Source organism: Vulpes vulpes, chromosome 12 (genome assembly GCF_048418805.1).
Source record: "Vulpes vulpes isolate BD-2025 chromosome 12, VulVul3, whole genome shotgun sequence".
Taxonomy (NCBI): Eukaryota; Metazoa; Chordata; class Mammalia; order Carnivora; family Canidae; genus Vulpes; species Vulpes vulpes.
Window position 1 is genome coordinate 5,676,921 of NC_132791.1, and position 12,573 is coordinate 5,689,493.

Here is a 12,573-nt window from a genome sequence, read left to right on the forward strand (position 1 = left end):
TCCAGGCTAGATACTATGATCCTCAGCCCCATTTTACAGATTAAAAAAAAAAAAAAAACAGCCTTCAGGAAGTAAAATTCTTCTAAATTCCACAGCTTATTAAGTAGTAGATCTTTATTTTTTCTATTTTTTAAAGATTTTATTTATTCATGAAAGACACACACACACACACAGGGGGAGGGAGGGAGAGGGAGAGGCAGAGAGAGAAGCAGGCTCTGTGCAGGGAGCCCGATGTAGGATTCGATCCTGGAACCCCAGGATCACGCCCTGGGCCAAAGGCAGGTGCTCAACCGCTGAGCCCCCCAGGCTCCCCAGTAGTAGATCTTTAAGAATGATCCCCCCAAAGAATGTGCCTGTGACCCCAGCACTACCTCCCTTGAGAGTCTTCCGTTTCTGAAGCGGGCTCCAAAGTTCAAAATTCTTTGCGGCCAGGACTCAAAGGAGAAAGCGTTTCTGCCCCCACCCCACCCCACCCCCAAACTTTCCCATGAAACTGCTGGCTGGGCTGAAGGTGCGGGATGCGTTGATGCTAGATTCAGACAAACGCACGTGTAAACCCCTGCTGCCCTGCTAACAGGGAACCATCTCCGGGCTATTTGCATGTATGTGAGCCTCTGTAGAGAAAGAGACCTCCGCTCAATGTGTGAAACAAAAATTGAATTTATTTCCCACTCAACAAGGGAGAATCGGGCTTCCACGCCAAAGCCTCTGAACAAAGCTAACGGCTGATTTACAAGGGGATCCGGGAGGTGCTGAGTTGATGGGAGGGAGGTGGCATCTCAGGGGCAGGAGTGCTTGGGAATGGTAGGCCAGCAGCTGCGAAAGGGGACCTGCTATTGCCTCTTGCTTTCAGGAGAATGGTCACTAAGGCAACGTTTCATCAATAGATTAAATGGATTTGAAACCGGGTTCTGGAGATTCCCTGTTAAGCCCTGGTTACAGAGCCATCGGTCTTAGGAGAGTGGGAACTTCTTTTTCATTCTCGGCCTCTCCCTTTGTGGTCCTCCCTCAACCAAAACTGCAGGAAAGACCCTCCGGGGTTACACAGATGCTCAACCACTGTCGTCCACTTTCCTTGAAGACACAGTTCCTCTTTTCCGCCCACAGCGATCCGATGTTCAGTTTGAGCATTGGCCGGCCTGATGTCTTTTGGTTTTGTCTTTGAATCATCTGTGGAGCTATACACTGGGCCAATGGCCGCCTAAGATCCTTTGACTTCTCTGGACAGCAGCCGCTAAATGAGTGTCAGGCAAACAATTAAAAAAAAAAAACACACACAATAATAATGAAAAGAGTTTAATTATTAGATTAAATAATTAGGTTAATTAAAAGAAGGGTCTGGAAGGCACGCCAGAATCCTAACCCACAATTTCCTAGGCATGACCAAGAAAATAAATTCCCTATGTCCACTTTGGATAGCCAGGCTGCCTTTTCTTTGGGCCCCTTACATGGGGTATCAATCCAGGGACTCCAAGACGTGCTGGCAAAGGTACATACTCTCTCTGATTAGCCAAAATAAAAATCCAAAGGTATTCTATTATCCATAGTTACTTGAGCTAAGGATTTTCAACCGGTTGGTTGTGCTCCAGAGCATGGGCTGTATTATTTGCTGTGTCAGTCAAGGTGAGAGAAAAGGAGCCCCACGGCTTGTCCAGCTCCTACGGGGGGCCGCTCTGTCCTCAGAAGTCTGGTCCACCTCCTGGTATGGGTACCCTCAGGAAGGGCTTCACGCTCTCCGATGCCGAGTGAGCTGACACAGTCCGCTGGGGGTGTTGGGCAGCTGTACCATGGGTCTGTACCAGACCCCATAGTCTGCTGGGGGTGTTGGGTCCTGTACCGGGACTTGGGATAGTCCTGGTTCTAGTTGGCATTGAAGAGGGTGATTTCATGCTAACAAGCAGTACCGTCGTCTGACTATATTTATTCACGATTCCCCTTGAGAGTTTAGGGGAAGGAGAGGACTGTGTTGAGGGCTAAGGTCTCCTCAGAGGGGCATCACCGGACCGATCTAGACCACGAGTTCTTCCAAATGGTTTTCTGCTCACAGTAAATACAAGGGTCCTCATCAACAGGCTCCACCTTCTTTATGGACAGGAGGGTTTTGATCTTGTTTTTATTTCAGGAACCAATTGTTTTCTCCAAGGAGCCACGTGAGGACTCTTTGAAAATGACCAGGAGGTCTAAGCTGGCGTTTCCCATGCCGATTTATCTAAGTTCCCTATCTTGGGTCTGAGCCTCCCCCAAAGAGAGAAGGAAAGGTTCCCTTTACTTAAGCTGTTGGGCTGCCCTAGGATTTCTTTGAAAGTGTCCGGAAGTCTATTAAATCTCCTCGTAATTCATCTTTGCTTGCAATTTTGAATCTTTGTCCAATCTTTCCCTTCAGGGAAAGACTTTTGAAATAGTTTTAGGTGGTACGTTTCCTATCTTTCTCCTCAAGCCCACTTTTTTGAATTATGTGTAGGTGGGTTACTTAAATCTTCTGGCCTTTTCCATCCTGCTCCTCTTAAACATTCCTCCCTCCGCATTGAAGGTCAGCCATTAAGTGAACTGATTGGTACAAATGGCAATAAGTGAAAGAATAACAGGACCCCGAATTATACAGCCACTTTCTGTCATTTGGAAATTTGGGATAATTCTAAATATGTGCCCTCAACTCAACTGTCACCCAGGGTTTGAATTCAAGCTCTCTGGACCCACCTCCTGGTACAGGAGTTTCTGGGGGATATGGTGCAAAGCTGATTGTTCTTTTCTACAGAAATGAAGGGAGTTTATTTAGGCAGTCACGGGAAGGAATAGAAAGAGTGTAAGTGGGTGGTAACGATAAAGCTGGGTGGAGAGAGAAAAAGAGATGTAAAGAAAATAGGTTTCAGAAGGTTTGAGTAGGAGTATGGTTTTTTTTTTTTCTTTCTTTCTTTCTTTCTTTCTGAGATCAGAACATACCAATCAAAGAAGCTCTCTCTACTGAATATTTGGTGTTTTTGTCTTCTTTTTCAAGAGCCCCTCTTCAATCTCTTATTTTAGACATTAAAGGTTTGCCATAGTGCCCGTAATTCCAAGTCATCTGGTGAAATTCTTTCATTTATTAGTATAAGCACACACATGAAAGTGCATGTGAATATATATGTGAAGCAGAAGTTTGTTTTCCAGGAAGAGGCAGCAACTTTAATGTAGATGAAACCACGACAAGCAGGAGAGAACACTCCACAGGTGACCACAGTTACGCGTGGTGTCTTGAATTCCCGGGCCTAAGAGAGCCTAAGCGAGGCCACTGATCAATAACCTGGAAATCACTTATTCCAGAACATAGGCTGAGTCAAGTGACCTTTCATGAAGTTAACAAGACAAAACATGTGCTCACGAGGGTCCGGACGGACCCAAGGCAGAATTTTAGCAATTACCTTTATACACACTGATCATCGGCTAACAGACCCCCAACCATTAGTCCTCGGGGCTGACCTATGGTGAGGGCTTGTCAAGACCTGTGCTTCCACTCCTTCCTCAGGAAACACTTCCTTCCACACTCAGCATACGTGAGGCGATCCGGCACAAAGCCAAATCCCATGAGGCCAGAATCTACATGAAGGAAATTGAAACTAAAGCGAGCAGCAGAATAAGCATAGTAACGTCAGGCCTATTTGCTAAATGGGGCGTCTCCAAAACAAAAGACCTAGTCGCCTTATATAAATTTCTACCTGCTTATAAATCCTAAGGAGATACAACAAATTCACTGAAGAGAGCTCAAGGAAATGCATCAGAGCTCAAATCATGTTGAAAAACTCACTTGGCGACAAATCTAAAAGACTGTTGGAAATGGGGACTCACAGAACCCAGGGAGGACCCCTTTGATCCAAGGATGCTGCAAGATGGGGACACTGGTACACGTTGAGGCTGCTGGCTGTATCTAAGCACAATATAGAAGTTGGGCTACATCAAACAGCGTTATGTGCCGGAAGTTAAAGATCTTGTATTAATTTAAGAAGTCAAGGGTAAGGGCGCCTGGGAGGCTCAGTGGGTGAACCTCTACCTTCGGCTCAGGGTGTGATCCCAGGGTCCTAGGATCGAGTCTTACCATCGGGCTTCCCTGCAGGGAGCCTACTTCTCCCTCTGCCTGTGTCTCTGCCTCTCTCAGTCTGTCTCTCATGAATAAATAAATAGAATCTTAAAAAAAAAAAAAAAAAAAAAGTCAAGAGTGAAAGAAACAGAGAGACCAGTTAGGAGACTATTCTAATTCAGGCAAGAGATAAGGGTGGCTCAGACCAGGGGATAGTAGTTGAGAAACTGAGAAGCAAGTGGCCATGAGTGAGGCAGCTCACATGGTGAATTGGGTCTTGTGAGGGGCCTCAGCCCATACATGGTAAGAATTTCCAAAAAGGGGGTCTTGCCACGGAAAGGGGAGTGAGAACAGGAAGTGCCCAGGGACAAAGGAGTTTGGGACTAAAACAAGGTTTTCTAATTCTGGACCATCAGATCTAGAAAGGTCCTTGAAGATACCGTGCAGCCTAACTTCCTCTTGTGATTGATGAGGCTCCGGGGACACAGAGCTACACATGGACTTAGCCACAGCCAGTCAGCAAGTTGATGGCAGCAGTAGGCCCTACACCTGCAAGCCTGTGCTTCACGGCCGCATCCCCCCAGGACCTGGACCAGCCGGGATATTTGGAAGCCAGCAAGCCACATGAAGGGATGGGAAAGGGAATGGAATGGCCATTTACTGGGCATATACTGTGTGCCAAGCACCATGGGGGTGACTTTTAACCCTTTACTTCTGGAAGGAGGCACTGCATTCCCATTTTCCCCATCAAAAAAGCGAAGTTCAAGAAAGTTAAGGAATCTACCCAAGAATGTGCACCTAGAAATGGGCCAGAACATGGATGGACTTGACTATGGAGCATGTCCTTATGTATTTCTGTACGAGCCAGGAATCTGCGGTAGGGGGAGCCCAGCTGGACTGGGAGAACAGGTAAAGGACCAGCATTTTTCACTTACAATCTTATGATTATTTAGGAAACAGTCCTGCCCAGGGAATTGGGCTCCAAATCAAGATCAGCTGATTCAGCACAGCGCCCTTACCGGCAAAGCTGGCAGAGTAAAGGCTTCAACTCCTCTCCATGGGTAAGAAAATACTATTTAGAACGGGAAAAATAGTTTTAAGAGAGGGTAACCTAGACACAAGGGCCTGGGCCCGTGGCCATGGGAAGCTATGCAAGATTTGGGAACAGGGAAGTCTATTATCCCTTGGGAAAGGTTGACCCAGTTCAGCCCATCATGGAGAACTTCCAATGGGCGTCTAGAGGCCAGGTCCCGGAGACCATGGCCCCCATTCCTTTACCTCTTACAGCAGCCCACCAAAACCTGGCCTCGAAGATTTTCAGCTTATGCTGCAGAGACTGTGAGGAGCCCCACTCCATGGATGACTCCAAGGTCCCCAGTCAAACCCAAGAGCCTCAGCCATTGACCTGCAGTAGGTACCAGACAAGAACACCCCGCCTGGCCTCTCTAGACCTCATGGTGTTCGTCCCCCTTCTGCTGAGATACCCTCAGATTTCCTTCAGCTTTTGAATGATGATTCAAACCTAAAATATCAGATGGGGGCTTCCTAACCCAAACCAATAAACAAAAGGCAGGGAGGCCAGGGAGGCGGCCAGCACAGGTTCAACAGCAGGAGAAAAATTCTCCTGGCACGTTTTGCCAGAAATCCACAGAGAGGGTCTGAAACCACCACCACCCCCCCCCCGAAAATACTGCACAATAGAAACCGAGAATCTGAAAAACGCCCATCCCTTTTTCCAAGATAGTAACAATGATAGTGACTGAGCCCCTCTTACATGCAAGGCACTGTCCAAGCACTAGGGACCCGGCTGCGATCAGGTAAGTCCCCCACTGTTTCAGAGCTGACACCGGGCAGCAGCGGTATTATCTGATCCCTACAATAATTCTGAGAAGGGGACATGATGACCCAAAATGGATGCGTCATTTCGCAGCTCTGAAAACAGGCACGGGAGGGGAGCAATTTGCCGCAGTTAGGCATCTGGTAAAGGACAGAGCTCTGTGTTACAGGACACAGCTCAGTCGGTTGCTATACTTTGAAGAATTTAGAGGTTTTTACATAAAAACAAAGCCTTAGGTACAATGTTCACCGTAACAGTGTTTATGTAGCAGAAACACCCTAGACTCCGGACAAAAGAAGATTAAGAGACTCTTGAATTCTCTGCAAAACAGAATGTTATGCAACCGTTGGTCCTTAAAAATTCAGCGACCCGAGAAAAACGTTTCTGACATCACGTATATGAAAAACATAAAATGCACACACGACATGTGGGATACGATGGGCCGCGTAAAAAAATGCATAAGAGACGACGAGAACTGTGATCACATCTGAAGGGATGGGCGTTTGGGGCATTTCTGTGTCTACTTCACATTCTTCGGTATCCCCTAGTTTTTCCGTAACGGATACACATTCACATTTATAAACGGGAGAAAAAGGTTAAACTTTATGTTTTTTGAAAGAACATACATATTTTGAACCTAGCATGTGCTTAGGAGGCAGAGCGTTCAGAGGACTGGAGGAGGGAGATCCACGTGGTCCTTACCCTGTAATAACCACCTCTGGCCCACGTGCACCCCGACAAGGTGGGCGACACCCCTTCACTCCCGCCACCTCTCCTGAGCCTCCCCCCCACACCCCCGACGGTGTGGAATTATCACCGCCAGGCTTACAGAAGGAAGAGCTGGCCAGCAAGAATCCCAAGTGTGCTAACGAAGCCTCCCGCTTGCCTTTGGGACAACCCCTGATGGGTCCAGAAAAGCGAGCCTCCTCCACCAGCAATAATAAGCATGAGGGTGAGTCCCAGACTGGGATCCTAGCGCCAACCGGGAACCCCCCACCATCCAGATGACCAAATCCCTTTGATATCTGAGCTAAGTGGGGTGGCAGGGGAGACGGGACCACTCCCTCCAGGAAGCCACAGTCATATTCTAGAACACACTGGAGTGATTCCTGGAGTCTGACACCTGCCTGCACGACCTCTCGAGCTGGGAATCCCATGAGGAGCAGCAGACCTCACACATGGAGCACACATCCACGCCCCAAAGCCCCGGGGGCCTTGTCTCACGTGTGTATTGGGTGTGGCTGTTGCTCTCGTGTCTGATTTGGCCGCTAGAGGGTAAGTCCCAGGAGGACAAACCCAGCCAGGTAGGTGGCAAGTAAACAAGGCCAGAAAATGCTTGTGGACTGGAGTGTAGTTCAGCTGGGGGTGAAACACTTCAGGGGCAACAGGAGCAGGATAGAAGCCCAGTCCGGGAGGGACAAATGACTCCTCCGCTCAGCTCCCAAACGCCCTGGGCGGCCGGCTGCTGAGAGCTAAGGGCCAGCGCGGCCCAGACGTTTCAGAATTCTCAAAACAGCCACACCCTCCCGGCAAGCAGAACCTCACACAAAGTCCAATTGCAATAAGAGATGAAAGGGGTCCCGCTGCCCCTGAATCCAGGGCAGGGCCTGGGAGCTCCATGAGCACCGCCACTCCCTCCCGCGTGTGACTCCGTGCATCCCAGTTCAAAATCCCACCTCCCGTTGCATAGAGAAGACGGACGTCCACAGGGGGAAGGGACCTTCCAAAACCCCACTGGCAAGGGGTGGCGTCAGAACAGGACGGGCCCCATTCTCTCTTTCCAGGCCTCTGCTCTTTGCAAGTCCCCTCATCATCACTCAACGTGCCAACGCAGTACAAACACGGAAACTCTTTTTTTTTTTTTAAGATTTTATTTATTTATTCATTCATGAGAGATACAGAGAGAGAGAGAGAGAGAGGCAGAGACACAGGCAGAGGGAGAAGCAGACCCCATGCAGGGAGCCTAATGTGGGACATGATCCCAGGTCTCCAGGATCACGCCCTGGGCCGAAGGCAGCACTAAACCGCTGAGCCACCCAGGCTGCCCCAAACATGGAACCTCTTGACGTGTCCCTGTCACACAGGACCCCCGAGTCCCAGCCTGGGGTCCACGTGGCTCGCCCAGTGTTCCAGAATCTGACCATGATTGGGGATGGAGGTGACCAGGGTGCTCCATCCACACCCAGGGCCAAGGTTCCACCAAGAGCCATAATTCCTTCCTTCCTTCTTTCTAGAAGGGAATACACACGTTTCCCCGAGAGATTTTTACAAGAGAAACCCAACCCGCTACTCCCAGGATCTCTGGCCATTCCAGCCGTGCCACACCGGGAGACCCTGAGCGTTCTAGTCCGCTGCTACCAGGCAGGCCTCCGGGGCTGCACGCTGCCAGCGAGGCTCCGGGAGGAAGGGGGCGGCGAGCAGGGGCCGTGAAGACAGATTCAGAAACTCCTCCCGAGGAGGAGGAGAAGACGTCTGAGCCACCTCTGTGCCACCAGTAGCACTGTCGGGGGCGGGGAGGGGGGGCTCCCTCCAAATAAAGCACTTGGTGACAGCACAGGCTGTGTCTCCTCTATCCCCGCCTCCTCGCCAGGGAGTTGCTCTTCCAAAGCCTTACTGGCTTGTCTTCCTTACTGTTTTTTTTTTTCTTTTTCTCCTTACTGTTTTTAAGCACATGGTCACACCTAGCTCGCCGAAAACAAAAAATCTAAGCCTTGCAGACAGCTTCTTCTCGTCTTGAAACCATCTTGGACTTACTGAAAAGTTGCAATAGGTGCAAAGAACCCCTGTTGACGCTTCACCCAGACTCACGATTGCTTGCATCTCGCCCCGCCTGCTCCCTCCTGCCTCGTCTCTGTGTCCCCCGGTCAGTTCCTTCTGCACCGTCTGAGGGTGAGCGGTGCCATCAGACCTGGTTCCCCTGACCAGGTCGGTGTGCGCGCCCTGGGAACAAGCACATTCTCTTAGAGAAGAACTCCAGGACAGTTCTCAAAAAAAAAAAACAAAAAAAAAAAAGAAAAGAAAAGAAAAAAGAAAAAGAAATCCAACACTGAGATGCTAGTGTCACCAAGGGTCCCCCAAATGTCTTCCAGCTGCTTTGCCACCCGTGCAGGGTCGAAACCAACATCATGAGTCACGGGCATTGCCGTGTCCCCGCCGCGTGTCCTCACCCAGAACAGTTCGGTCTTCATCTTCGGGAGCTCTCCGTTTCTGAGGGACACAGGCACAACCGTCTTACGAGGTGCCCCCCCCCCCCATTTGCCTTCATTTTTGGATTCTGGTTTCCCATGTTTGGCGGGAAGACCACAGCAGCGACGCTGTCCCCCCAGCGCATCCTGTCAGGGGACACATGGCATAGGGCGGTCCTGCCGTGGGTGACATGAACTAGGTCACCTGCCGAAGACGTCTACACCGCCAGGCTCCCCTCCACAGGTTATGATCTCGCCCCTTGGAAGGAATGAGGCGTTGGGTGGAGAGACGCCGTGGATTGCTGTGGCTCGTCAAGCTCCCACCCCCTGGTTTAAGGGCCCACAAGGCCCAGGAGCAGCACAGCCTGTACTGGTCTAAGGAGGTGGGACACGTGGGACGGGGAACCACCCCTAGTGGGCGCAGGGGAGGCCACGGCCCGGGCACACAGCGCAGAGCCACGCAGGGACGGTCCCTGCTGCCCCTCCCCGCAGCCCAGCATTCCCTGGGCCCCTGGCTCTGTGACATCACAGGCCCCGTGTGCCCGGGCAGCTGCAGGTGAGCGAGCCCCCGGCCAGGCCAGCGGAGGACGGCGCTCCCCGGGCTCCACAGGCCCAGCGTGCCCGTCCCCCCTGCACAGCCCGCACGCCCAGGTGCAGGGGGTGCCCGCCAGCCCGGACTGCCCTGACCCCCCTTACCCCCCGGGTCTGGGCCTCGGCTTCCCCGCCCGTGCCAGCCGAGCCCGGGGCCCCCAGCTCCAGGAGCCTTCCAGGGTGGCCCCGCTGGGTCCTTCTGTCCCCTCCCGGGGTTGGGGCCCTGGACACCTGAGGCTCACAGCCCGCGGGGCCAAGCCGAGGGCCCCAAGCCGAGGGCCCTTTGCTCTGGCTCCTGCCCCCACCTAGAGGCGGGCCCCGGTAGTGCAGGACCGGCCCCCAGGGCACCCTCAGTCCGTCCTTTACGCCCCCCCACTCTCCACACCACGTTCCGGGGTGCGCTTTACCATTCCCGTTTTACAGACAGGAAAGGGGGCTTCAAGGAGCCAAAGGGCGCTCCACGACACAGCAGGGTGCGGCAAGAAGCACATCCCAAGTTATCTAAGTAATTAGAGGCCCGCTCTCGGGCGCCTGGGGGCTCAGTCTTTAAGCTTCTGCCGTTGTCTCAGGTCCTGAACCTGGGGGTCCTGGGATCGAGACCCGCGTCAGGCCCCCTGCTCAGCGGGGAGTCTGCTTCTCCCTCTCCCTGCTCTTGTGCGCTCTCTCTCTCTCTCTCTCTCTCTCTCTCAAATAAATAAAATCTTTAAAAACAGATATGCTCTGGGATCCCTGGGTGGCGCAGCGGTTTGGCGCTTGCCTTTGGCCCAGGGCGCGATCTGGAGACCCGGGATCGAATCCCACGTCGGGCTCCCGGTGCATGGAGCCTGCTTCTCCCTCTGCCTGTGTCTCTGCCTCTCTCTCTCTCTCTCTCTCTCTGTGTGTGACTATCATAAATAAATAAAAATTTAAAAAAATAAAAAAATAAAAAAATAAAAGCCACCTGCCAGCCACTCTCTGATGAGGTGCCTGAACATCTCTCGGCCCCTGGAAGGGCCTGGAGGGTGAGGCTTTGGGCAGCACAGGCTCGGACACCAGACAAAACTACGCTGAACTCCCAGCTGTCCCTTTTGGCTGTGAGCCCCGGGAGTCACCTACCTGGGGCTCGGTTCCACCATCTGAAAAGTCACATGAGCTCAGAGATGTCAAAGGACCTGCCCAAGAAGCCCCGTGTTAAGGCGAGCGTCCTTGACACCGTGGCTGTCTCTCCCACCCTGTCAACTTCCAAGACTGAAGTCACCGGGGGCACTGAGGTAAGTACAGAATCGGGATGTTTCTACCCATTTCTAAGAGCAGGAAGTACAACATCTGTTAGTGGAAGGGAGAGTAGGGAAAATATTGTGTATATCGTGCACTAGTCAGAGAGGGCTGCTGGGTTTACTGACAGGGCACCTGCTCTCTGCAAAGCCCTGCGCTCAGCACTGGGGACAAAGGTGAACTGGGCACATCCCTGCCTCTTTGGGAGCAGGAATCTCTTGCTCGTGCTCACTGCCGCACCCCTCAGCTAGTGCCGGGCACCGGTGGTCCTCAAGGAGCACATGCGGGACGAATTCCTAATATCACAGCTTGGAGTCTAGACTCTCACAGGCAACTACACAGGCAGTGAAAATACTATCCCATTCAACAAATATGTATTGAGCACCTGTTATGGGGCTATGCAAAGACAGGCAATGGCCATGACCCAGGGAAGCCCGGGGGAATGGGAACACAAGACAGGCCCCTAACTCCTCCCCAGGTGTAAGAGATGGCTTTCGGGAAGGAGCAGCCCCAGAGCAGAGTCTCCAGCGTGAGGGGTGGGGAGTGAGGACACAGAGGTAGGGGGACAGCTTGTGCCAAGGCACGGTGGTGACACAGTGAGAGCAAGTCTGGGGGACGGCCAGCAGCTCCTACAGCCGGAGGGCAATGGGTGAAGCTGGGAGGGAAGGAGCCGGCAGAATGGGCAGGACCAGACCACCAAGTAGTGTCAAGCACTGAGGGTTTGAGGAAGAGGATGATGATGGGATTGGCTCCAGAGGCAGACCAGCCTGCAGGTAAGCCAGGGGTCAGCGGGGAAGCTGTGGTCGCGGCGGGCGTGGAGGGTGCAGGCAATGGAGAGGATATCCATGAGGCAGGATCACAATGCCTTGACGGATGACTGAATGCAGAAGGAAGGGGAAGCAGGGCCTGGGGGAGGAGGGTCCTCTTCTCTGACTCCAGACACAAAGGGAATAGTGGGACCTGATCCCAAAATAGGGGACATGGGCAGAAAAGAAATAGCTTGGGGTTGATGAGGGTGGGGAAGGGAGAGGGCCCCACCAGCAGGTGGCCAAAAGCAAACCTGTTGGTTGGTTGTCCTTAGAGCCATCAGTTAGCTCGACACTTTGGCACATGGACACTCCGAGCAGAGGGGTGACTGACGTGACTTCCGTTCCAGGAGGATTCCGCTGCGTGAACACCAATGAAGACGAGGGGGGAAGAAGCAGGGAGGCCAGTGAGGAGGCCACTGCAATGACCCAGGTGAGACCTGGTGGTGCCCAGGAGAGGTGGGGAGCCAGTGCCCAAGGGGGAGGCTTGGACTGAACCCAGTGTGTGGCGAGTGAATACAGCCACCATGATGGAAATTCCCAGAGTGGGGCTTTGGCCACAGGGGAAGGGGAATGAGAACAGGAGAGGGCCAGACCCCACATGGCTTCCACTTTAGCCAGTGAACCAGGCCCAGAAGAAAAGAGAAAGAGGTTTGGGAATATGACAAGGATGTACAACCTTGGGTCATCAGAGCTTGAAGTATCGTTGGAGAAATGGTGCAGCCCAACCACTGCCCGTAAGATGGGAGCCCGGGCCCAGAGATGGGCACGGAGGAGCCCAAAGCCACACAGCAAATTAGTGGCAGAGCCAGGATGTGAATCAGCAAGGTTGAGCTGGGTCAGCAGCAA

The 12,573-nt window shown here is 52.2% G+C and overlaps 1 protein-coding gene across 1 annotated transcript; it reads left to right on the forward strand.

Moving 5' to 3' along the window:
* Positions 1–650: 650 nt before the first annotated feature.
* Positions 651–10,380, forward strand: TEX48 (testis expressed 48). The gene is made up of 3 exons (XM_072731762.1): positions 651–5,510; positions 6,530–6,840; positions 8,123–10,380. Exons 1-3 carry the CDS (start codon positions 5,191–5,193, stop codon positions 8,224–8,226), a joined length of 735 nt encoding a protein of 244 aa, XP_072587863.1. The 5' UTR covers positions 651–5,190; the 3' UTR covers positions 8,227–10,380.
* The last annotated feature ends 2,193 nt before the right edge of the window (positions 10,381–12,573 follow it).

Coding starts and splice junctions, on each gene's coding strand:
- TEX48 (XM_072731762.1), top strand. CDS start 5,191: ATGGGAAGCTATGCAAGATTTGGGAACAGGGAAGTCTATTATCCCTTG. Junction 5,511..6,529: donor GCCTCTCTAGACCTCATGGT/GTTCGTCCCCCT, acceptor TTTTGAACCTAG/CATGTGCTTAGGAGGCAGAG. Junction 6,841..8,122: donor CAGCAATAATAAGCATGAGG/GTGAGTCCCAGA, acceptor CCTTCTTTCTAG/AAGGGAATACACACGTTTCC.